The following is a 27,588-nucleotide window of genomic DNA, read 5'->3' as shown; positions in this document are numbered from 1 at the left end:
CAAGCATTCTCTCAGTTTACAGATAGCTTCCACAATATGTGGTATTTTGTTCTGGTCAAAACAAGAGTAAAAAAAAAAGAGCAAAATTAAATACAAAAATAAGAAAAATACAAATATTTTGAATAAGTTGATAACGATCATTAAAGCCAAAAGCACCTGTTAAACATTGAAACATTCTTACAAATTTCAGGGGAAGTCCCAATTTAGTGTTGGATGCTATTCATAATGCTACTTTACACTACAGTCTTTATGTTGTTGACGTTAGACTGTAGACCTTTATGTTTTTTTTTTTATATTGTTACGTTGTAAGATACGTTGCAGTCTTGCAACATAAACATATCAAATATGCCTGTAAACAATATTTCCATATGCTAGAAAATTACTAAAAATAATAATCCTTCTGAATAATGAGGTGGCTTAAACGGCTTTGTATTCATGTAAACTCCTCTGAATCTGTTGTTAATCTCACTTGGTTAAAAAACCTCATAGATAATAAAATGATGTTGCTTCATACGAGTAATATTCCACATGTAAAGCAAACATTTCTTGTCCCCACCTACCCTTGCATCGCTGCTGTATACACACAAACGCTCCCTCAGTCGGGTCTGATAGTATTGCTCGACAGTCATTTTTGAGATAACATGCAAATGTTGCATTTTTTTGTGTTTATGAAGCCCAAAAAGAGGCAGAATAATAACATTAACAACAAAAAAAATCACAAAAAGTTACACACTGCAGCTGTCAACCATGTCACTATGACATTAAAACTATAATCTTTCCTCCAGCTAAAGCTGAGGCTTGACACTTGAAATGACATCAAACTCGCATGATCTGCCTCACTATTATACGGGAAAATTCATCACAAGGCAATCGTAATCAGTTAATTAGGGAATAATTGGCAGATTAAATAATGACTTTAATTAAAATGTTCAAATGGTTGGTTTTCTTACGCATGAAATATTAAAGTAGGTTGTTGAAGGCTCTGTTGACTAATCTGTAAAAAGGGAATGTTACACAGTATGCGCAGTCACAGTTCATAATCCAACATGGCCAGTCTATTAGCAATTCCAGTGTTGGCTGTTGAATTGTGTGTCATTTCCAGCTGTATACAGACCAGCTAAAAGATGTTGATTATAGCTACACAATTCCTGACACTGTGGATTTTTTCCCACAGGGGTGTGTCTGTCTCTTGTTGACACAGCTCTAAACTGTCTATTGATCAGTGTGTCTCACAGTGAGCCTGGGAACAAAGAACATTTCTTTCATACATCTCCTTCTTCTCTTTGATTCAATCACCGCTTCCCGTCATGCTGCTGATTATTCTCGAAATAATCTTTGATCCTCCCTCTGTCGATTTCTCTCACCTGGCTTGTCTCTCTATTTCCTCAGGTGATAAATATGGAAATGTCATCCACCTCTACGAGAGAGACTGCTCTATTCAGCGGAGACACCAAAAGGTGATTTCACATTCATTTCACCCAGTTGTGGGAACCCTGTTACTATTTGAATGTGGAACATGGAAACTGCATTTTGGTAGTCCGGAATGTTTTTTTTAAAACAGATCCCAGAGTGGGAAAACCTCAAAATTATACACTTTTTTCATGTAGAGAATCAATACACTAAAACGATGTCATAATCCCACCCCTCTCTTGTGGTGGGATTCACTGATTTAATTATGTCTCAGTTTTACAGTTACTCAATTGAATGCTGGAAAGCTTTATGTTTGCACAACCTCTTCTCTGTTTTTGGTGTAGCAGCATTACAGCACCACATACAGGCCTGGCATGTGAACTACAGTGTTTAGGTGTACACAAAAAAGAAAAAATGGTTTATGTTCCGTTTCTATGTAGATGGGACTTTAGATTAGCATGAAGTGGATGTTGATGGAGAGTGGGCATGACACAGGTCAAAGAAGGAATCATGCCTTTGAGCATTGCAGAGGCCGTAGTATTTTTCAATTTACCCTTTTAGTCAGGTAAACGGGCCAATTTAACACCCCAAAAAATATAGTAATGGTGTTATTTGTTATAGTTGTAGTTATTTTGGCACTGGTGTCCAAAGAAGCAGGGGGTAAGAGGATTAGTATTCTAATAAGCCACCGTAAATGCTGTTAGTGTGAATGAAAGTTTTGGTATATTTTAAATAAAAAATCGAAATGTCTTTTTTCGCATACTGTCACCTCAAAGCACTGTTCATGTATTTTCATCAGTCTCTTCCTTCCCTTTTTAATCAAATTAGAGATGATAATCACATTAGCAACGCTGTTCATGTCAAAGCTGCCGTTCTTTAAATCTATGAGACTTAATCTGCCTTTGCCCTTAATCTAAGATCTGTTTGAGTTTCTGAAACACATGAATGGTAACTTGCTGAAAAAGGTCTGGGATATGGGAGTGCTGATAGGATATTTGTAGCTTTCCTCAATGTCTTGGAAGTGCTATTTATTGTTATTATTCAAATGTATTTGGGTTTTTTTCCCCTCAATATAAAAACATGTCAACACATCCAAAACCAAATGGACACATGCATCATAAACAAAAAAAGAAAATGACACCTTAATAATAATAATGATGATTATAGTAGTAATATTAATAACGATTAGAAATTCACAATCAAAATACTGGAGAAATGGCTGCCAGACCTGTGTTTATTTATCAATTGACCCTTTAGTAACATGATTAAATTTTTCTAATTTGTTTCACACAATACTGGAGGTGTGAGTTATTAATTGTAATGAGATCTGACAAAAACATTTAATTGAATTCTTGTCTGTCCTAACTAAAAAAAATTGAATAAGATTAAATCCTAACATTTTAATTAATGATTTCTCTTGGATTGGTCGACTTGTTTGACACGGTGGAATGAGACAGTCCAGCCTGCAGCATGGTGAACACCAAGCAGAGGCAGACCTCATGAAAGGCTGAGGGGAAAATGACTCATTCCTTCGGATTCACAGTCTTAAAATGAGACAAAACCGAATCAAAACGATGGAGGGGAAAACGACTGAAAAATGAAAATAAACGATGGCATTTACAAGCTGACAGTAGGAAATAATGCAGCGCTCATGAAGCATCTATAGCTCGACTGAATGATGTGTTTGTTTACAACAGATGAAATGATTATGTAGTGTGAAAGTATCACTTGTAGTGATGAGCCATTAGACAATTATTACCCTCGTCTGCAGCTACCTGTGGGTCTGTGGGGAGTTCCAGCATCTGTCAACTCATTGTTATCACTTAACAGCTTGCAGTGGGACTGGATCCACTCTCACTGATTTCTCTCACTTGAGAAACCCATGATGTTAATGTATGGAAAACAGTGATAATTAGCAGTAACCTGACAGAAAAATGCATTGCGAATGATGTGAAGATTTGCGTTTGAGAAGAACGCAGCATATCGAGTCCGCTTGACTCTCTCTGGCCTTGTTTAGACTGCAGCCCAAATCGGATTTGTAAGCAAACCCGGTCAGAATCTGAACTTCCTCACCAACTGTTCACATTATATATTGCAAGTGAGTGTGCGTCGTTTGAGTCAAAAAACATCCGTCTACAAACAAGCTGGATATGCTTACAAATCAGATTTGGGCTGCAATCTAAACAAGGCCTCTGTGTTTATCAGTGTAGCGGTGTTTAGCTCTTGTGTCGCATGCTGCACACAGGAAATGATTAGTTTTATGGCGAGACAGATGGATCGAGGCGGCTGCAAACAGGTTGGAGTTTGACTGAAAACGCACATGCAATGTTTCAAAAGTAGATTCACTTAGCATTTTGGTGGTATAAACGCTGCTTGTTCCAACCTGCCCATGCTCTGCTGCTGTATATGCACACATGCTCCCTCAGACTGGTCCGATAGTTCTGACAGTATTGTGTCCTCCAGACCAAAGTAATGGTAAAATAACTAAACGTTACACAAGTGTCAATAATGATTTTTTTTTTATATAGATGCAGCCTGTGTCAGTGATGAGCATATAATCAAGTTACAATGCTAAATGTTGTCATCCTGACTTCAACACTTGACATTTCCTTTTTTTGGTTGTTATATTTGTTTTGAAAGGTTGTGGAGATTGCACCAGCCTTCCAACTGGATCCTCAACTGAGAAACAGACTTCACGCCGATGCCGTCACCCTGGCCAGACAGGTATGGCTGTGTGATTTGTGTGTGTGTGTGTGTGTGTGTGTGTTTTTTTTTAAGGCTTGTCATGATTTCTGTATATCACACTGTAATTTCCCAAAGGCATCTGTTATCGCGACCATTTCATTACACAATGAAAGGCCCAGAAGGAAAGTGAAGGATAAAGTTTTATGACTTTACCTCTACTTCATCATATTTTAGTCAGAGTAAGTAGTTGGTAATTAAAATAATGTTGTGCTGCAACAAATGATTATTTTCATAATCAATTGATCTGTCTATTATTTTCTCCATTAAACAACTAAATGTTGTTCCAAACATCAAAAAGATGTTCTCAAAAGTCTTGTTTTGTCTTCCAAACAACATTAATCAGATTTAATGAGATAAGATCAACTTTATGTATCCCTCATTGGGGAAATTCACCTGTTACAACAAAATTAGACCACACTAAACAGCAAGGGATTAAAGTAATATTTAAAAAAGGGGCTATCGGCATTATATACACCTGTAATGGTTTCTTATATATGGAGCAGAGAAACCAAAAAATATTCACATTTTAAAAAGCTGAAAAATCATATAAAATCTTGTTTTGATTAATAAAAAAACCTCACTCAAACCGATTAATTGATTATTAAAATAGCTGACAATTTGTTGCAGCCCTAAAACAAGAGATGGCAGACTTCATCCCATTCGCACAACAAGCCTCTGGTGGCCTCTGTTGGTCATGGTGGCAAGTGCAAGTGCACACCGAGCCACCAAAAACGATCCTTCCCTCCCACTCCGTGGGGCAAAGTAATGGTGTGAAATATTCATGGCTGTAGCCTAACGATAAAGCAGTATTTCCTGTGCACCTCTCAAAGTTTGACCACCTGTTCGGAAATGTTGGCAGAGTCGAGGAGAAACTGCTCACAGAAATTGAAAAATCTTTCCTGGCATGGACACCTTGCATTAGGTTGTGTTTTGCAAGTCGGAGCAAATTCCCATCGCTATTAATTTTTCTGACTGCAATTAGTCTGCAAAAGACTCTCTCCAGGAATGTTAATGTGCTTTGTCCCCGCGATTGGTACGATGGAGACAAAAAGTGCTTTGCCAAACTGAAAAACAACAAAAAGAAAAAGCCTATTTGAATACAAGTGGAAATTGATGTCAAGTCTGCAGGCTGTAAGTGCATTTCTGGAGTGTTTTCAGTTTATATTCATTTTTAATTTATTGCTACTAAATGTGTCTTCACATCAGGTTTTGGAAAATAAAATGAGAAACGCATGATTGAGATGGTTTGGTCGCGTGCAAATGAGGGATAGTGATTATATTGGACAAAGGATGGTGAAGATGGAGCTGCCAGGCAGGAGGTAAAAATATACCTATAACCTATAGTAAGAAAGCATTGGTTTCAATTTTTTGGCCGAACAGATCCCAGTTTGGGATAATTAGGGCTCGAGCCACGAACCACGTCAGGAGCTGGAGGCAGTGACTGCGAGGCAAAAATGAGTTTGCCGAATTTTCTGGAACTTGGTGGGAAGATGCTTTAGACCAAGATGAACAAAAGTCCACCGTAACCATGGCCTCAAAGCAACAGAAAGTCAGTTGAATTTTGTCGTCCATTTTGGCTATTTACAACCTTTGTAGCGTTTGTTGTACTGACATAAAAAAAATAATACTGGACGCATCAAAGACCGAGAAGAAGAAAGTTGTTGAATGATTTTTGCGGTTTTAAAACGTTGTGGCCCTCGACCAGTCAACACGAAACAGGAAGTGCCCTACACAGAATTTACCGAAATTTGGGGTGGGCGGAGGGTGGAGAGATTTTATAGACTAAGACAAACAAAAAAGTCGATGGTAACTGTGGCCTAAACTCGACAGGAAGTCCTTTTGAATTTTGGCATCCATTTTGACCATTTGCACCCTACGTTGGCGGATTCAAAAGCGAGTTCAGGGAACTGCTGCACTCCCCGATTATGCTGAGGCATTACGCGAGGATCCTGCAATGACTGCTTGTAGTCCTATTATAATTTTTTTTTCAATTCATATACAGCTTCTAGTGCACACATAGCTTGCTGTTATTATTTTGAATTGATAATAATAATAATAACAATAATGATGATGATGATCAGGACAACCAGATTAATAAAAGTCATCATCACAATTTTTTTTGTTTACTGTGTGCAATGCATGGTCACATTTCAACTCCGTCACACAGGTGTAGCTATGGTGTGAGAGCACTTGCCGTTGTGGCATGCAGGATTTTTACACCTATCCTTCAAAGTGATGAATAAAATCGTTTACGTTTTTACACATTACGTGCAGAAGTAGGTGATTCCATTATCAGTAATCTGGTTCAGTTTCTGCTCGCCAAGGCCGTGTTCTTTGTTTGTAAAGAAGAAAAAAAGTGCTTTACTTGAAGACAAAAGGATCCCGCTTCTTTGCAAAAAATGTGAATGGAGCAAGGTGATAATAAAGGGAGACTGCTGCAGGATGCACCAAGCTTGAAAGTAGGGCTGCGCAACAGGATATATTATATTATATGTTCATGTACATGAGACAAGATATGGATATAGATTTTGGATGTTATATCTGTGATGACTTTTCTTGATTTTAAATGCTGTTGTAAGCTGAACATCAAAATTCTATTTAAGTCACTTAATTACTTTCTCAGGTGTGACATATAATGAACATCTTGCCATGTAGCTCATTAGCAAAAATTTAAATGTTTATTGGTTTAAGAAATGATTATAGCTCTTACTACATCTCCATGTTAACAGACAGTAGAATAGCTGGAACAGATGATGGCCACGAAACACACACTAAGTACAGCACAAGGCTCATAAACAGACTGAAACATTTAGAGCCGTTTAAAAATTACAACAGCTTGAGCAATAATACCTGCCCCTTACCCCCACAAAAACAACTATGTTGTTGCCTTTTCTACAGAACAGTAGTCAGAAGGTGCAACATTACTACCTTGAAGAGGCTCTTTAAAAATGGACTTATTTTTCTATTCCCTCCTGTTGTTGCATTTCCACGCCATGTGTTGTGATTGTGTTTCGCTTCGTGTCAACTCCCCACAGCGAAGGGCCTCACGTCAGGGATGAGCTCAGCTCTCACTGCAGGGGCTGAATCCTGCTCCCCGAGCAAAAGCCCAGGCTGAACTTTGCTGTTTATTTGGGTATTTATGAACTGTGTGTGCCTTTCTCGCATACAGTTTTATTCTGAATGTGTTCTGCAGGAACGTAGGTGTTGTTGCTGTTGTAGCTCTTTGCCCATAGTCGAGCACACTCATTAACAGGTGCTTGTATTTGTCTCAAGTGGCCAGTTTTCTACCGTTGTTGTGGAGACTTTTGTGTCCCAGCTCTTTCGCTGCTGCACAGAAAATCAAAGGGCAATCAGACAACTTAATGCTTCCAGTCCAATTTGTAGTGTAATTAGAGCCTTTTCATTTTAATCAGCAGTTTACTATAATGTAAAGGCACAGTAATCCTGGCATTCAACTGCTTTTGTTTTAAGTGTGGGTGTGTGTATACATACATGTGCACACATACGGTCTTGCCCCTTCACTTACACCCACCACACCCACACCTCCACATATCCAAGACCCTGGACTCTGATGACAAATGGGCAGAAATTTGCAGGTTAATTACTGACATAAATAGCTCTCTGTTTGCAATTATCGACACACTAAACGATAAATAAAAAAATCTAAAAAGAGTATGAAAGAAATTAAATATTTAATCAATACTGCGCAGTGTTTCTAATACTGAATAACCTTCTAACCACGCTCAAGTATTTCATACTTATGTTTTAGAACGACTGAACAGTGTCCTGTCTCCTCTCTGTGGCTCTCTGATGTGGCTGCAGTGGACAGGGCTCTGCAGGCAGAGGCTCATCTGGCTGTGCTTTATTTCACGCCGCTTTAGACTGTACAGAATCTCACGGGTCAAAATGATGTCACACACCTTCTCGGGTGTTTACACTTCGTTGCTCATGGACCTAGCCCTCTGCCCTTCAGCAGTCCGGTGCAGCTCCACTTACGGCTGCCTGCGTAATTGTGCCCTCAATGTAAACTGAACACATTTTTAAGTGCTGAATATATGACTGTTGATTATTATTATTATTGTTTTTTTTGGAGGTTTAATGATCTCTTGGTTGTATGAAGGCAAGAAACCTGAAAATATTCCCATTCAAGAAATAAATCGGAACGCTTTAATTCCAAAAAAGAAAATCACTCTAAGTGACTAATCAAATATCAAATCAGGTGATGTTTAATTTAGTTAATCAACAGATAACTGATAAATGGTTGCAGCCCTTGTATGAATTGTTAGCATAATTAGAAAAATTAAGAAAACCAGACCACCTTAAGAGTGACTTAAATCACCTTTGTCCCCATTTTGCCTGTAGTACTGTCTTAGAACTCGCTGCAGGACACAGCATTGCCTTCCTATAGCGTATTGGTGGGCAAAGTTGCCAGGCAACACCGACGGCTACAGGTGGTTATTTCACTTCTCACTTAAGGTGGCTGAGCTCCACATGGCGAATATCAGAACATCAGACACATTTGGATTGCAGTCATGTGCTACTCAAACAGTGGATATATAAATATATAGACATAGTTTATATATATATATTGTCTCTGCTCAGCTCTGTGAATGTCTGTGCGTTGTCTAATTTTCCAGGGATAACTGTTTTGCTGACATTGAATTTACCCAACACATGCAGTACTTCCGTCCGTCCTGATAAGTTTAATTGATTCCTCTCATAGCAGTGTGAAGTTTCCCCTCATCATATTGATTGACACGCTGATTGCTTCATTTCTTATGGAGGCTCTCCTAATGAAAATTTATATTTTTGTCTTGTTACTGTACCGCTTTGATATCTGCATCGCTGTGCAGCAGTTGCAAGGTACAGATCACCAGAGAATTGAAAAGGTTTGAATATTGCACAGGGAAAGATGCATGTATATTGTATCAGTTATTGAACCAACCTAGGCAATATATCGATATTATATTCGTATTGTGACGAGATATGGTCTTTTGGATGGTCATGTCGTGATAAGGTATCTGTGATGATTTCTCCTGGTTTTAAAGGCTGTTGCATTGAGAATCGTCATATTTACTATATCAATCAATCAATCAATCAATCTTTATTTATATAGCCCACAGTTTACAAAACATAGTTTGTCTCACGGGACTTCACAGGGTTGGTAACATCCTCTGTCCTTAGACCTTCGACCAGGGTAAGGAAAAACTACCAGGGAAAAAAAAAAAAAAACCCTTGTAAAAGGGAAAAAGGGTAGAAACCTTAGGGAGAACCACAGGTGAGGGATCCACTCCCTGGACGGACAGACGTGCAGTAGATGTTACCCAAAACATACAATACACAATGACAAGAATAAAAAGTGAAAAAAAAGTCTTTAAATGCCAGGATCATCTGGATCACTGGGTTTATCACAGCCTGTAGTGAAGACTGTTGTGGTCAGAGACTTGAGGATGACGGAGTCTTCTTTCCTGTCCTGACCTCATGTCGTTCACTGGTGTCAGCAGAACTGTAAGAGATTAAAATCAGTTAGAGATGTGCTATATGTAGATTTATGTGCTACATCTCATGGGGGTATATTGAATACATTTGTGAAATTCACTAAATATTCTAAATTAAATATTGATTAGGACATGCATGGAATTGACACAATGATATTTAAAAAAGTCACTTAATAAAACCTTAACTTTAAGCCGAAGTATTTGTGTTATAGCAGAATTTGACCATATTTATAGGCAGTTTCTTTGTTTCATAGATATCATAAAGCAGGTATTGTATGAAATTAAATGTAATAAGTGTATTTTAATATCACATAATGCAGATCATAAACGGTAGATATTTTATTTTAGAGTGCATTTTACATTGTTTAGTCAGTCCAATGGAAAACACAAGCATCTCAAAAACAACTTTTCATGAGTCTAGAGAAACGATCCGTGTGCAGCTTTATATCCCCATATATCTCGTATATGGAGAAATCAAGCTGTAAATCCTACAGCTCACCACATCTAAATATTTTACCTTTCCAAGTTGTTTTTATCCTTTCATATATCAAGGGTGTATTGATTCCATCAATTTCTAACTCCCCCTGTCCGTCTCATCATTGGTACAAATGTGCAGATGCCAGGCTCTTGTTTAAATGTTAAATGACAACAAGTGAAATTGAGTGATTCTTTTTGTCAGCTTCAATTTTAAACGATTGCTGCACATATGATAGACGAAAGGTTGTTTGTTCACCAGCCCCAATAGATATCATTTATCACACAAGCTTTAATCACATAGGCTGTGTTTCCACCAAGTGGAACGGTTCAGTTTGGTACAGTAGGGTATGTAGTTTTTTGGGTTTCTATTAGGGCTGGGTAATATGGCTGAAAAGCATATCATGATATAACTACTTGATATTGATCGATGTTGATTGATTTGAATTTGATTTTTCATGACCTATTAATAATAATAAAAATATTTTAACTTTAAGTGGTAGATGATTTTGATTGCCGAAGATGTTAGAGTAAGTTTGTTAGTTCTTGGTGGTTACGGTCGCCTGGCGTAATTTGTAGGTGACATTGGCGTGACTGTGGTCGGACTTTAAGTAATGAAAAAAACTGCCATACTGGCAAGGTAGTGTGTCCTTGGGGAAGAGGATGGCACAACCAAACTTGACTGTTCAGAGATTGGCTCTTTGACTCGCACTCCAGAGGCTCTGACCACTCTATAGGTTGCAAACAACTTGTTTACGAGGGATGTACTTGTCCTATTGAACGTTTTTTCTATTGATAACGTGGAAGTGTCTATCGCGATACATATCGTTATCGTATTATCGCCCAGCACTAGTTTCTATTAGGAATAGCACCAAAATAACCAACCGTTCCGTTCTTTAGCACCCTTCCCTCAGCTACCAGAGTAACATGGTACTGTACAGTCGACTGGATAATATGTACAATATTTACAAAATAAAAATGATAACACATCATGGCTACACATGATGGGCTATGGTGTCTCATAGTTCGCCTTCAGAAACTCACAAAGCAAGCAAATGCGCCAGTCCTCATTTGCCTAAACTGTATTCAATGTACATTGAAACTGGACTAATGTTATTGCCCACAGCATATTTTCCATTTGTCATGCAGGTTAATGGAGCATTAGCATTATTCATACAAGTGTGAAGGAGCAAACCTGTCTCGTGCAGGATGTGTGTCGGCGCGCTGAGACCTTTGGAGGAGTTGTTGGCTTAAACAACAGTTGCACCTCATTGACTACTAGTGTTTTAGTATTCTCCTTAGTACACCTTAGTTTTCCGTGGGCTACACCACTATGCATCTAATTAGCTTAACATTTGTCTGTGTGTGTGAGGGGAAAGACAAGCAGGTGTGAGTTAAAGGTGACTTTTTATTGTCAGCGAGGCCTCAGTGTCTGCCGTTTTTGTCTCCTGGCATGTTTATTGGTTTAACCTTAAGACTGCAAGGAGGCTGAGTAATTGTTGGAGGTGTGATTAGGAATTCCGTCGAGATATTTGTGGTGGTGAAGAGAGTTGGCAGCAGCTGAGATTGTTGCATTTGACTGATGTAAGATGATGTTTTTCTCATCTCTGTTGCAGTTATAAGTCTGTAACCTTGTGTGTTTTCCTTGATGCCCTTGAAATGAATGGAAAAGTTATTTAAAAGAATGAAGGAAGATGTTCATTACACCTGATATTGTAGTCCCTTAAATCAAAATGTTCCTCTCCGTACTTTCAGATACAGTCTTGAAGCAATTTGGCCTTTTGATTCAATTTAAATTAGGGCTCAGCAATATATTGATATTATAGCTATATCGTGACATGAGACAATAAATGGTGACTTTTCTTGTTTTTAAACGCTGTTGCATTTATAATTATATGTATTATATTGAATACACTTGTTAAATACAGTGAATATCACAAAAAATATCAGCCTGGCTGATTATCAGCGCCGATATTCGGAATTTAACATGGAATTAGTTGACCGGCCAATCCCAGTGAAGTGGTGAGTGATGCTCAGACATGTCGTGCCTCCAGCAGACCCACAACACTGACAACCAAACACATTGATACACAATTGAGTTGGGTCATAAATTGAAATTGTCAGTCAGTCTCTGGAGGAGGTCATTGTACTGCAAACAGTATTTACAAACCCATATACGCACACTGCATCAATGCATGCGTGTTGTCCCATTTTGATTCTTACTTCAAAAACCCTCGGCACTCTTTGCCCTGAGAGCATATTTAATATTCCATCACGAAAAACCAGCATTTGGAAATGGGGTTAGATGAAAAATATTCCATTCTTTATCCCAGTCAGCTCATGCATCAGTCAGTTTCTGTCTTGTTTCTTTACTCTTGTTTAATTATTTATGTTACGGCTCTTGTTTGTCTGTTTTCATTCTATTTGCCAAACTTTTTTAGCATCATCGTCTTCACCTGTTGCCACTCTTTTTTTTACTCCTACTCCTTATGTTCAGTGTTCTATCAAACTCTAAATGTTTTCTTTCATCCTCAAACGAAGAGAAGTCCCTGATACTGACAAAAAAAAGCTTACATTTAAAGTCAAAAAGTGACGGCATGAATACATTTGAGTGCTTTGGTATTTAGGAAGCACTGCAAATGTCTGAGTGTCGCTGTTTTTGTCATGAAATGGAAATGAATCACATTAGGTGATTACTTTAACCTCATTAGCTACTCGTTATTGTAATGTGGTGATGCTGTGGTCACACCAAACGTGAATGTTCGCACTGTCATTACTGTCATTCACACCATTGGTGCCTTGAGATCATTTTTGCGGCATCCTTCGGCATTCGCTTCTATCGTGAACTTAACAGGTAGAGTTGGCTTCCTCGTTTAACTTATTCCAAGCTTTTTCTTTTAAAAAAACAACAAGTCACCATTGACTTGAGATTCCATGTAGAACAATGAGCGAGTAACGTTAAGCAAGACGGAGCAAATTACCTGATACAAGTTCCCAAGGACTATCACTTGCCCTCACATGTGTTTTTTGTTTTTGTCATGTCCTGTTTCCTGCTTTTGAACTAGAGTTAATGTCTTAACCTAAAGTTTGGGTCAAGCTTATGGCGACCAAAATGAAGTGGTACCTATGGATTTCTATGGCGTTAGATTTTAGATTTATTTTTTGTCTAATGCGAGTACACTTTTTAACAAGATGTACATTAGATTTAGACAGATTAGGATTTCCTGTTCTCTTGAAAATATGTTGCTTTAATTTAACAGATCAAATGGGTTTGCCTGTTTGTTGCCTCTTTGATCTGTGTAGGGTTTATGCAAGTTTTCCTGACAGGCTTTGTTGTATTGTGTGTCATGCCTTTGCTGTCAGCTACTGTATATTTAAGTGCAGTAATTCCACTTGCATAGATGATCAACAACAGCGCAAACTGACACAATTCATAGGATATATGGTGCTCATTAAAATACACCTAAAGAACAGAGACTATTAAAAGGTGTACTGAACCATATCACAACACCTTCGTTCTTTGTGTGCAATCTAAGTGTGATGTTAAAATTGAAAAAGCTTTTTATGGCTGATTATTAACAGGAGTGTGTGTGTGTGTGTGTGTATTGGCTGTTTGAATTTAAGATGAGCACATAAGGCTTTTGGGGGGGAACTGAATGCCTCAGACAGCGAAGTCAGCCATCTGAGACTGTCTTGCTGGAAAACAAATGTGGAAAGATGGAGCGAGGGAGGTATAGAGAGAGCACAGACAGTAACGCATGAAGTATGAACAGAGAGATAAGGAGGATGCAAGGAAGGAGAAAAAGGACAAACCTGCTGTTAATGCTGAGCATACAGAGAAAAAGAGAGGCGGTCAAAAAGAGACAAAAGGAAGTGAGGGAATGAGAAAAAGAGGAGGGGAGGTATTGATTCTTTCTACCGGCTTTCAAGCCAACTGTGCTTTTCTGAAATTAGAGACAAGGGAAAGGTGGAAGAATGCAGTAGAAGATGGAGGAGAACATGACGAGAGAGCAGGAAGGAAGCTTTTGCATCACAATGTGCAGTAATGACAATAAAAGAACAGTTAAAAGTGCATACTGATGAATAATGAATTATCTACTTGGCGCGAAAGCTTGATAACTGTGCTCAAACTGTATGGAGGAGCACTTTAGAAAATGGTCTTTACTTAGATTTCAATGGGAAATAAATGACACTGCTAATTTACACAGGCTGAATAAATGTAGAAACAAAAACACCAGTTACCAAACAAAGGCATATAATTGATCAAATTACACATAAAACACTTTTGAAATAAAAAAATGCCCCGGTGTGTCATTTAATGACATGCCTGATGCCCTGTGTTGAACAGGCTAGACACACGTTTTATTTATTGATAACAATGCGGACACCAATAATCTTATCAAGAAGGGTGGTTTAAGCTGATTTTGTCCGATCAGTGTTCATGTCATCAGTTGAATTTGTGGTTTAATCTCTTGTTGGTCCTATGTAAACATGACTAATATCTGCTTTGGATATTACCAAAATAGATAGAAACATTGGCGGGAATGGGAGAAAAATTTGGATCTGGAGACGACCGTTTTCTTTTGAGAGACCTTAAAAGGGGCAGAAGTGAAGCTACTCGATCTTATTTGAGATTTAGAGTCTGGAAAGGGTGTACACGCATGACCGACTGATGTAGATGGAAATGCTCCTATACTCAAATGGATAGACCAATAACCAGTCAGACCAATGATCAGGGTGACCCATGCAGAACACTGGAAACTGTTTCTAGGAGGGATGACTGTGGGGAAAAGAAGAAGAAGAAAAAATCTGGCAGAGTTTGGCTAGCTTCACTCAGGCTAACTAGTTCCAGACAATCGGACAACTCTGCCCATGCCAAAATGGTTTATTCCGTTAAATCTGTGATGCATTATGCGTCGGATTACTAATCTAAGTCCTTCGAACAAGGAAGTTGTAATTTTGTAATCAGAATGATTTCAAACTGACTGAAGAAAGTTTGTACAAATTACAATACAGCTACTTATCAGGAAAAAATATCTCAATCATCACAATGTAATTTTTTAAAAATAATTTATCGATATATATATATATATATATACCGCAATAAATCATCAATATTTCTGTAAGGCTTATAAATAATATCTGGAAACTTTAGGCTATATCCCCATATATAAGATGGAATCTGAAGCTGCTGTTGTCAGCAGGGCCGGCCCAAGCCTCCATGGGGCCCGAAGCAAAATTTGATTTTGGGGCCCTCTGTTACTGCCAATAATAATGATTATTGATCATTCACACACCTACTATACTAAAGGTATTCTACTTATTCTACTCTGTCACGAATACGAATACACTTTTAAAACTAAGTGTGAGAACTTTTTGTTGCATGGAGGCAGACGCCAGGTTTGCAAACTTACAGAAAAATCTTTCAGTTAATATTTGGCAAACTCAGCCTGGCCAAAACCAGAATAAGTCTTCACAGATATGGCGATATCCAAAACCTAAGACCGTATTTTGTCTCATGTCACAATAAAGATATAATATCAATATATTGCACAGGCCCAAAAACTGGTCCTTGGTTATTGCAGAGAATCTCCTTGATAAAGTATTCTAAACATGATATACTGAATGCATTAATATGGTACAAACCCTGTATTGCTGGTGATGAAGCCATTTTTGTTTGTGCCGTTTTTGTGTGGCTGCAGTCCACTGTGGTCAGACTTTCCAGTCAATTTTTAATTAAAGAGTAAACAACTTCTGCCAAAAACCTGCCGGTCCCCGTCTGCTGACAGGTGTCCCTGGCTACTTTTGGCAGAATCTTATAAATTGCACTTACAGGCCTAATGAAATCATTAGTGTCACATTAGGGTGTCGATTCCCTCGTCAGGCCTCATTTTGCAAAACTGATGGGTTTGCATTTGAATGGGAACTTGTTTAGTATGCTAATGATGTACAGTATATCCAAACCGCTCCACTGTATTGCTCAACTGTCCTGCTTTTCTGCCAACTCTGCCCCTGGAGGATTGAAACGAAAAACACAAGGAACACATTTTCTCAACAAATCTGATGTTGGCAGTAGAATCATAGCCATAATGTGCAGGGAATGGAAACTCTCTGATGAGGAGAGATGGAGGAAAGACAATTAGCCTATGGTTAAACAGTATTTGATAACGGTTTACAGGTCTCCGTTTCCTCCCACACAAAGTGAATATTTTCCTACTATGTTGGCCATTTTCGTTGTAAGACAGATGCAGCAAGACAGTGGTAGGTTCTACACTTAGTATTGAAGTGAGGGAAGAGGACAACTTTTATATATTTCATCCCCCACCCCCATTTCACGAGAAGACAGCAAGAGCCAATGAAATGGTAGCCATGCATACACATTCATGCTCTCTACTGGCATCTGCATCTTTTTCCCTTTTCTTTTTTACATCACATCTTCACACCTCCTTCCCTTGTTTACTTATACTTTCTCTCAGTCTATCGTCTTTTTTCACTTAAGTATTTCTCTGACAATTCATATTTGTGCATTTTTTAATCATCTCCTCTTTCTTCCATTTTCTCCCCCTTTGCCTTATATAATGTGTTCTTTCTTTGCAATTCTGTCTGTGTCAGACTGTCTCACCATCTGTGACAGGTGTCTGCGTCTGCACACACACACACAATGCACAATGTCTTATTGTTCACATACAAATATCCTCTTTGTTCTCTGTTTTGTTGTATACTCTTCAAGTTTTATTTCTGTGCAGAGCCGAAGCTGTGCTGCCTTCTTCTGGAACAAGTTAATTGAACTGTAAATGAGATAAGATAATCCTTTATTTGTCCCACATGGGGAAATTTGCAGTCTTACAGCAGCCAACAACCCCAAGTAGAAAGTAGAAATACAGAAAGGAAATAAAGACTATTAAATATAAATACAACAAAAAAAGCAAGCTAAAATCTGTATGTATATATATATATATATATATATATATATATATATATATATATATATATATATATACATACAGATTTTAGTGAAGCTATGGTCGTTTAGCTTGCTTTTTTTGTATATATATATATATATATATATATATATATATATATATATATATATATATATATATATAAATTCCAAGCAAAACCTTTTTTTTATTATTATTTATTTTTTAAAATTGCCTGAAATAGACATGGGGCGATGCAAGTGCTTGAACTTTGTGACAGAAAAAACTGTATGGGTACTGTACACCATCTCTCTGCTGTGAGATTCTATGCAGAACAATAAGCGAGTAAATTTAAGCAGGGACCAAATAATTTGATGCCCGGGGAATGCAAATTCCAACATCTCTGGCTGACGGAAGAAAACGACAAAGACTGGCTTGCCCAAGCTTTCGGGCACAATCAATTGGCCAGATATAGCGTGTGCTGCAAATCAATATAAGTGGACACTGTGGGCGAAGCGGCCCTTAACTTAGTGCCTTGGTGTCCTAATGAACATGTCTGTGACATGCTTTGGTCAAAATACCATAAGGATGAAGCACCACAGCAGTTCAATCACTCTGCCAAAACAGCCCTGTTCAGAATTCTCTGTTTAGTAGTATCAGCCACAGAGGCTACTGGGAGCTAACAGCAGTTAGCATTTGTAAAAGTGATCATTTGCAGGCTCTAGCAGGCACGTTGCCGTAATATATAACATGTATCCACTGGACAGATAAATCCTCTGAGGCTGGAAGTTTGTGTAGAACTCTGTGCTGCACTGTGGAGCCAAGAATAGAACTTTTCACGGACTTCTGGTTTTCGGATACCGTTGCCCTCACCAGCACACTGCCGTGTTTTTTTATGGACAAAGCGGAGCTCCGCGAGACAACAATTCCAGGAATTTAGTGAATTGTGACGTCCCAGTGAGCGCGGAAGTCAACATTGTGTGTTTTATCTCCTGTACTTAGACTGAGGAGGACCACAAAAACATCAAGGAGGGATTTTGCACAATATGTCCCCTTTAAGCTGTCTCAGCACATTCTGTCTTTTGAATTTGAGGGAATTTGTCCTGCAAAGTCCTTGAAAATGTGTAATTTATAATACATCTCATTCAACTGGAAAGTCTGTTTATTTCCTATTTAAATGGTGCCAAGTTTGTATCATCAAAGTAGTATTAAAAAAAAAAAGTCTCTTATTGACAATTCTTTCATTTTGATACCTGAAAAAGAACATTTGATACCGAGATGGAAAAATATCCGTTTATCTGTAAAAAAAAAAAAAAAGGAAGAAAGAGAGTAACCAACAAACAACTACAATATAATTATTTGGTTTTCAGCTCCTGTATAAAATGGGAAATACATGTTTTGAAGGGAGTTGCATTTATACGTAACTGTGCCATGAAAATACATTTGACTTCAGGCTGTGTGAGTGTATAACATAATTTAGGTCTGAATATCATTGACTGTTCAAGGTACTTGGATTTATATCTGCAGTATTGTGCCTATAGTTGTATAAGTAATGCGTTTAAATTCACACTGTACACATCCTGTATGCTCACAAGTGAGTTACATAAAAATATTCTTATGGAAATCTGTAAACACAATGGATTGAGTTCAGTTCCTCACACGCATAATAAGGAATAAGCACACTCTCACAAACAAAGTAGTTTTTCTTTCTTGTGCTTTTTTTTTTAATTTGCCACTCTTTTCATCTTTCCTCCGCCTGTTCCTCCTCCTTTCTCTCTCCGTCTCCAGTTGCTCAGTGCTTCCGGCTGTGTCAAACGCTGCAGTGTGGGTGTTGCCACACGGGCCACAGCCAAATGTCTTCTGTTAAACATATTCACACTCCAAACAGTGCACACAGACGCATGCACACACAACTGCAGTTATATAAAGTAGAGAAAACCCATTTCTGCCTCGACTACCTTTTGGAAGAAAAATGGGGGCAGAGGAGTGAGATGGAAGGAGGAGGAGGAGGATGTGGTGAAAGCACAGGAGGAAGGAAATGGCTTTTAGTCTCATTTTATGTAGAAGTGACTAATTGTGCATCTCCCCTGGGAATAAATGTAAATGTGTTAGTGTGTCTGTAATTCAGTGGGCACACCTCACTGCATGGTGGAACAATAATAGGTTGTTGACATTGCGTGTGTGTGTGGCGGCCGCTGTCCAGCTGTGTCTGTTGTGTGATGCCGTTTGATCATTAGGCAGCTGTATTCACTCCTTCTCATCGTATGAAAGACTACAAGCTCATTATACTTCCATTAACTGCTGACAGAGCGAAGGGTGAATGAGAAAAGGCAAAGTGGAAGCGAAGGCATCTCAGACAGATTTGTCAAAAAAAGAGAGAGAGAAATAATGCCGGATATTAAGGGAGATTTGGGATATATATTTATATAAATATATATAAAGATGGATGAAAGATCAGGGAATAGCAGTGGAGAAAGTGAGGGAGTACTCGACGATAAGTAAGATGTGAAAGGAGGGATATGAGAGAAGTGGGTGCAGTCAAGTGACGGGGTTACAAGAGACACTATAAGATAAGACAGTGCTGACATTTTGATTTTCAGTATATTGTGTGAGAGTTTGAATTAAATTCACAACACACTCGACACTTATAATAATGGTTTTACATTTTTTTTATTGACAAAAATCTGAAATAATTCCCAAATGTGAAATTTACGACGAAGATGCAAAGAGTTGGGGTTTACAGGGACAGGCCATAATAGTGAGGGATACAAAGTTGAGCTTTAATCCAATATTACATTGTCACAGCAGACACAAAGCAAAAATACCCTGAAATGTAATAAATGAAGCACACTGTAGTGCATTCAATTTTAGTTTTGTACTCTACGCCCATGGTTCTCAAACTGTGGTACGCAAAGCTTCCTCTAATTTCACTATTCCAGCTGTTTTTCTGAGATTTTTTTTTTTCCCCCAAGTCTGTTTTTACGACTCGTCTTAAGACCAGTACGCCATATTGTGCCAGGTGTAAGACAGAGCCCCATATCAGAGTTTGAACCCATTCTCTGCATGGAAATGACAAATCTTGTCGCCACACGTTACTATTTTGTGACTGGGGGTCCATAATTGAACTATCATTCATTCATTCAAAGAAATGGATCCTGTGAAAAGAAAATCTTGGAAAAGCAGACTGCAATAAATCTTGTCAAAACAGATCTGGAAAGAATCTCAATTTCATTCAAGGAAACAGATCCCGGGGGAAAATATACAGTACAGACCAAAAGTTTGGACACACCTTTCCATTTACTTGAATGAGGAAGTGTGTCCAAACTTTTGGTCTGTACTGTATATATGTAAGTGCATGCAATACACATCTGTAGTCTGAAATATACGATGATAGCAAAATATCTTATTGGGAGTAAATATATGAAATGTCTTTATCTGACTATGGCCTATTTACACCCCTGTATTTTAATGTTGGTGATAAAAGGGCTCAATATTTTCTCCGGTGGTATATGTGGTATAACAAAGTTTGAGAGCAATAGGGAATTCACTTGTGCATTGTGGGACACGGCATGTTAAATTTGAGGGGCCATTCAGAAAAGTGGTGGAAATATTGAAAATGCTGGTCAACATCAATCTCCCTCATTGGCATTCATTTGCAGTAAATCAGGATAAAAAAAGGCTGACAGTAATTCCCATTAATAGGACAACTTGTTTGCCTGCAACTTGGAATTTAGCACTGCCCTCTAGAGGAAGTATCGTATATCATCCATACCAACACAAAGACACACAGAGGGTATGTAGGGTAGTGACAATGATAACGTTTGAGACGGATCAACATAATTCATAATGCAGTTTAAATTTAGCCTTTATTTGAGCTCATAAGTTTTGATGTTGGAATCCCAACAATTGGCTCTGGTGTCTTTCTTCTTCTTGAGTGCGGTAAAACAGTGTTTTTCAAACTTTTTTGCGGCAAGGCACATTTTTTGATTAAGAAAAACACCAAAATGTCCCAAAATTACACGTTTTCAGAAGACCTTATAATGCAGTATTACTCTCATGCACATTGGCACAAACCCTAGATGTATTGTTTTACAGTGATTTTCATTTAAAGGAGACTGATATGGAGAGATGACATGTGTGTTAATGGAGCAGATGATCAGAAAGATGCTCTTAAAAGGTTTTCTCCTATTCCTCGGGCCATTCAGATGTTCTGAAGCTGATGTGCAACTGCTCAGAGAATGTCCTTAAATACATATATGTACTTATTTTGAGCTGATTCATCTTTGCTGTTATGCCACATATAGTCATTGTTACCTAGCAATAAGAAAGATGTGTTATTATTTTTTTCGCTGCAGAACTCCATTATCAATGACATTTCATTAAAGGCCATCAAAAGATTTCTGCAGAATATGGAGAGAAAAAAACCTCCGAAACATAGGAAACACAGGGGAAGACAGGTAAATGGTACGAGGCCAAGGAGGTAAAATAAATATAGAGTTTTATTTTATGGTGTCATAAAATGTGACAGACTGGGTTGTGTTGCTGTCAGTGAATCAGCTGGCAGAAACATTCTCTGAACTGTGTGCTGTTATTTTGGGATGTGTCTTTTTTTTTTTCCTTCCTCCCACTGTCCCTTCAGTACATATAAAGTTATGGCTGCACTTTGCACTTGTGAGACTTCTTTTTTTCTGAAATTAATTGATAGTAAACATCCGATTTTATGAGCCCGCAATGCTGCGTCCGCACGTGGACTGTAAATTCCTGTTCGGCGTCTTCTGTGGTTGTATTGATTTAAAATCTGCCCGTATTGCCTTTCCCTCTTTCCCTCTATTTCCTGTTCCTTCTCTTGCTTTTGTGTGTGTGCACTTTACGGTCGCACTGCTTTCACACTAAGTCCCATTACAATGGCAGCTGACGGCACCACCTCTTCCATTCAGTTCACATAATCTGTCAGTAATGTGAGGAAAATTGACAGATTGATTTTTGCTTCCCTTTTTTTTTGTTTAACACCCACATCATCATTGATGTTATGTCACAACTGTGAAATCACATTGGAAGCCACAACTACAGAATTGATGGCTTTGTTTGTCACACAAATAACAACTTGAGTGCATAGAAATAATGAAGATGGAGCACCACATCATTGTTTACTGCAAATCTTACTCGGTGCATTTAACATTAACACACGTCTTGTCCAATGCTCAGTGTCAGGGATTGTTTAGTCTATAGCGTAAAAATGTGTCTGTAGTTTTTTGCTTACATCTAAACAGTGCAAGGCTTGTCACACAGACTCCTTTTTTTAATAGCATACATAGATTTATGCTAACATAACATGACTGAGTCAGATTTGAACCACCAGACAACGCCTCCTGCACTGTCCCCCACTCTCCCTCCCTCATTCAGGTCTCAGTCCACTTCACTGCATTTTTCAATGTCAGGCATTGGGCAGAGTTGGCTGCAGAAGAGGGGATTTAGTTACTCTGTAACCTGTTTAAAGGGCCTTTGTTTCTTCAAACTCTTGGCTTTAGTTAAAGGGATACTTCACCGATTTGAATGTGGCTTTGTATTGCTAGAATAGCAGTAGTATTTTTTAGAAAATGTGCTTCCCTCCCTCAGTTTTTCCCTGACTTGTACAAAAATCTGTTTTCCCTTATCCAAATGTGCCCTACTGTGAGTCAAATGACGCATTTTGCATCACAGTAGGGCACATTTGGATAAGGGAAAACAGATTTTTTTTTACAAGTCAGGGAAAAACTGAGGAAGGGAAGCACATTTTCTAAAAAATACTACTGCTACTCTAGCAATACAAAGCCACATTCAAATCGGTGAAGTATCCCTTTAAGTGATGAGTCATATTCTCTATGTAGAGTATATGACCCTTCCTTGCATCATTCTTACACATTTTTAGTCATCATTCATCTCAGGCCGCTCACTAATACTCTCGCCAGGTTCTTCTTGCTGTAGATTTACCGTCTTTGATTTTTGCTCAGCCTGATGGTTGGTGTTTCGCGCAGTCTTTTTGCTGCATCGTCTCCTCGCACTGTCTTTCTGTAAATATTTTAGTTGGAATCCGACTTATTTTCAGAGGGCTCGACAAACTATGAGTGTGTTGAAAGTGGAGCAAAGAAAATGTGAAAGTGCCACCTATGGAGAGATGGCAGTAGGGGGAAATTAGGTTTTTTGAGTTTAAGCCAAAGACAGAATTAAAAGGAGTATGTGAGAGCAGTGAACAGAGTCATGAATAATCCTGCACTTTTACACAGGACAGTTCGCTTTATAGTGGTGTAATGACTTGGCTTCTAGGGAAAGACCTGTTTTTGACCCTCTGCATTGGTATTCGTCCAGGGCTCTAAAGTGACCTTGAGAATAACATCAACTCTCCACTGTAGTCTCACATAGCCAGACCTGTCTTCTACAATGCTGTGTCAGCGCTGCAGTCTGGCTGCACCTATTATCATTCGGCTAGTATGGAGAAGGAAAAAACAAAACAACGCACCAGCTTGATTATATTTCGTCAATCCAACCACAAGAGTCTGTGGTGGCGTCTGGGTGAAACCAATATACCAGTGAAATAAAAATAGACCCCCTTCAGACCTGGGATTAACATCTATCCTGCGAGAGCAGATCAGTACAGGCACTCCCAGTGTATCCTCAATAATCTGATCACGGAAACCGAAGTCGGAGGTGGTCGTGAGCGCAATCTGTCCCTCAAAGCACATCAGAGACACACCTCCTGATATCATACGATCCAAAGCGGTTTGTGTTTATGTATTCACATCCACTGCCGTAATATTAACACTGATGATATAGTTTATTTATGTCTTATTTATGTCACTCACTCTTGTCTGTTTTATTTATTATTACGAATGGCGTGTTTCAAGTTTTTGACAGCTTTACCAGCACGGAGGAGAGGATGTCCAGGAATTTTAATTTTACAACACCACACGTTTTCACGCACAATCTTTTTCAGTTCTTGAGTGTGCATTATGTGTTATTTATGACCACGCTCAGCAAATGCTTTTATGGCGTAATTTGGGGCATCAACTCAGGAGGGAGTCGTATCCTGTCTCTGTACTCGACCAGCATTAACAAAACAATCAGTAAAATCTACATTCACTAGCCTGCAACTTTTCCCATGAGATGCATGATGAGCGTTGTTTTATCCTCCTCGTTTAGATCTGTGACAGTTTTGTTTGTCTCACGTGTCACAAAAACGATGACTCGACATGTTTGAACAGAGAGTGTGTGTGTGAGAGAGAGAGAGAAAAAAAAAAGATTTTGGGGAAAGAGGAGGAGGGGTGACCTGAAATTGAATTAACAGAGGCAGAAATTATAGAAGTGAGAATATGGACGGGCACGAGTTTGAAAGAAGGGAACGAGTGATGGACTTACGTCTTCAAGGAAAGCTGGAATGGAGGGATGAATACATTAATTGGCAAACAGTTGAAGGGATTCCACTCAAGCTCCTTTTCCATTGCAGCTGGGATTGAATATGAACGTGCTGGTGCATACGAGTCTGTGTGTAGGTTTGTGCGTGGACGTACAAAACCTTGTGTTCATTACAGCGTAATCATGAGGGTTTTCTTTGCCTTTTTTTTTGTCCGTGCCTATGTATTTAAGTATATGTTTGGGTGGGTGAGTAATAAAGAGGTGGCACCACTTCGATGATCTATATATACATGTGTGTGTCATTTTCAGTTATATCAGCAACAAATCGGTTGAGTTGTTTGTGTGTCTGAAAGGGAATTGGATCAGATTACAGAAATTCCTGGCACCAGATTAACTCCAATCCCCACATGGGGGGGGGAGGATTAAAGAAGGGGGAAAGATGGAGCTGCAGGAAAGAAGCGGCCATGATGTTTATAGAAGAGTGTAAAATGAAATGTATTGTAGGATTTTTGGTTACGTAATAACTGCCCGTGTAATGTGATTGTGCGCCTCTAAAGTTGCTGTGTGTAGCACCTTCAAACGGCTTTTCATTTTCCTGTAGCGATCCCCTTGAGTATTTCAGACAAATAAAAATAAAAAATGAATCCGTTTATAGGATCCTCGTCTCCCACTTCACGGTGCTGCTCTTGCCACATTCCATATATTTTGTGGCTGTCCTAAAGACTCCTCTTATATTTCCTCCTTAATGTCACATTTTCATTTTTACTGAAAATTAAGATGTAGCAATTCCCCCGCCCCTCTCGTCTTTTATTTATTCCAGCCCTTGGCAACGCCAGAAGCCCTGCTGCAGCATAATTTGTTGTAGTGAACGTTACGCAACACACATCCTCATCAAAGCAAATTTGTCTCCATTTTAGTCACGAAATTAGGCTTATTTGAACACATTAAAAACCCATTTCTGTGTAAATTTAAATTTATATATATTTTAAAACAAATACCCAAATATTGTGACATGAGGCAAGATATGGTTGTGATAACATGGTAAGGTATGTTTTCCTTGTTTTAAAAGCTGTTGCAGCAATAATCATCATTTGTTTTATATTGGATAAATTAGCTAAATATTGTATAAATATATAATACATATTTTAGCGAGTCGGTTCATTTGATTTACTTTTAAAGCCCAATTATTTGTTATAGCAGAATTTGAACATTTATATCCAATGTCATCGTTTCTATCTAAAAGGCTAAAAAAATGATGTACATACACATATATACGTGTGTGTGTATATATATATACGTGTGTGTGTATATATATACGTGTGTGTGTATATATATACGTATGTGTATTTATATATATATACGTGTGTATGTATGTATGTATGTATGTATGTATGTATATGTATATATGCATATATATACATATATACATATATAGATATATATAGATATATACACATTAGGGCTGTCAAAAGATTACAATTTTTAATCAGATTAATCACAGGGTAGCTGTGGATTAATCGCAATTAATTACCATTCTTAAATATGCCATAATTTTCTCTTTATGTTGTAGGAACGGAGAGATAAATGAAGTATGTGAAAATATACATGTAAAGAACAATAAAATACTGTAAATAACTTGTAAAAACCTATACAAACTTAGTAAAAAATAAACATTACATTGTAAAGAACCCCCATTATAAGACAATATAAATAAATAGAAAAAATAAAATAATGTAAATAACTTTGAAAAAACTTTTTAAAAAACTACACATTGCACTGTAAATAACTCACATTATAAACAAAATATAAAGTATAGAAGTTAAACAGTTTTCTTGGGGGAACTAAACCCACAGCAGGAGAAGCACTACTTCTACTAGTTAGCGGCAACTGTATTGGACAGTTTTGACAGGACTCAAAATGGCAAAAAATAATATTCTGCTCGCTGAAAATGAACTTACGTTGACAAATTATTGCAATTTTCTGGTGGGTTTCTTTTGGAAGTGAAAAGCCTTCGTAGGCATGATTGTGAGAAATCACATAGGTGCCGAAATGATATGTTGAACAACAGATTGATATGCAGTTACGTTTAATTTGCAATGAAGAAAACAAACCTCAAAGGTAAAGAAGTCGCTGCATTTTGTGCTGGCAATAATATCTACACAAGGTCCACCTGTCTGTTTACGGATGATGTTCCGGTTGCTTTGTTTTGTATGACAATGAACTCATGAGTAATCGTAAAAATAATCAACAGGTTTATCAATTCTACAAGTAACCCTTAGCTGCCGCTCTAGATTACAGCATATTGTGCCACTGTTTGTAAAAAAAAAAAAACATATTCATTGAACTTTTTGAAAATATGCATTTCCCATAATAAGCTGCATGTCCTTGGACATTTCATGACCTAACATGCACTTCTTTTTTGCTACTGCGTGTGTGTGACTTGGAGAGAAACAGCAAAGGGACTGTACTATTCACAAAGCTTTATGTATATGCAGTGAATCACTGATAGTGCTCCTTGCAGTATTTGCATATATGTCAGTAATATCTGGCCTGCAGTAACCTTGAGATAAGTTTATCTTTTTTCTTTTTAGACTGTCCAAGTAAAGGATAAACCTTGCATGGTTTTATTTTCCACGCATATATATTTGGTTCAATTTTATTGAAAACCTGAGAGAAAGCAATAGCCACAGTTATCATGTTTCTATGTAGTTCTTTGTTTATCGACTCTGACATCAAAGACCAAAGAAACATTAGTGTTCTTAGCGCTAAAGTCGAATGGATTCTTTTTTTTTTTTGCCCATGTCCACAAAGAGAAACCCAAGTGCTCTCACAAAAAAATAAAAGAACCAAAGTCCCCCAGGGTTACATTATGAGTCCATTATTTTCTCGGTTAATCGAGGAAATGCTGAAAAATATTGGTTGGTGACGACCAAACCTGTCCTGAAATGTCTTGTTTAGGCTACAAACTGAAATTACTCAATTTCATCATTTTTTTTGGGAACATTACATTTAAGAAGCAAAAAAGTCCATTATTAAAGAAAGCAACTCTAAAACCTTGTATAATGTTGTCAATGGGAATCTTTGACCTTGTATGTTTTTATTCTGCCAACAGTTAACGCAAAGTTATCATAATTTGCTGAATTGACGACGTG

General features: G+C 38.0%; 1 protein-coding gene across 1 annotated transcript in view; it reads left to right on the top strand.

The window, feature by feature from the left end:
• The window catches only part of LOC310944836 (pyruvate carboxylase, mitochondrial-like), a 314,316-nt gene that overhangs the window by 26,262 nt on the left and 260,466 nt on the right, over positions 1-27,588 (top strand). The window contains exons 8-9 of the mRNA XM_083910674.1: positions 1,390-1,457; positions 4,051-4,134. Of these exons, the coding sequence (XP_083766800.1) occupies positions 1,390-1,457; positions 4,051-4,134 (152 nt within the window). The remainder of the gene's footprint in view (positions 1-1,389; positions 1,458-4,050; positions 4,135-27,588) is intronic.

This window comes from Microchirus variegatus (genome assembly GCF_963457635.1).
Source record: "Microchirus variegatus genome assembly, chromosome: 2".
In the NCBI taxonomy this organism is placed as follows: domain Eukaryota; kingdom Metazoa; phylum Chordata; class Actinopteri; order Pleuronectiformes; family Soleidae; genus Microchirus; species Microchirus variegatus.
The sequence above is the reverse complement of the archived record's forward strand: the minus strand, read 5'-3'. Positions and strand labels throughout refer to the sequence as shown.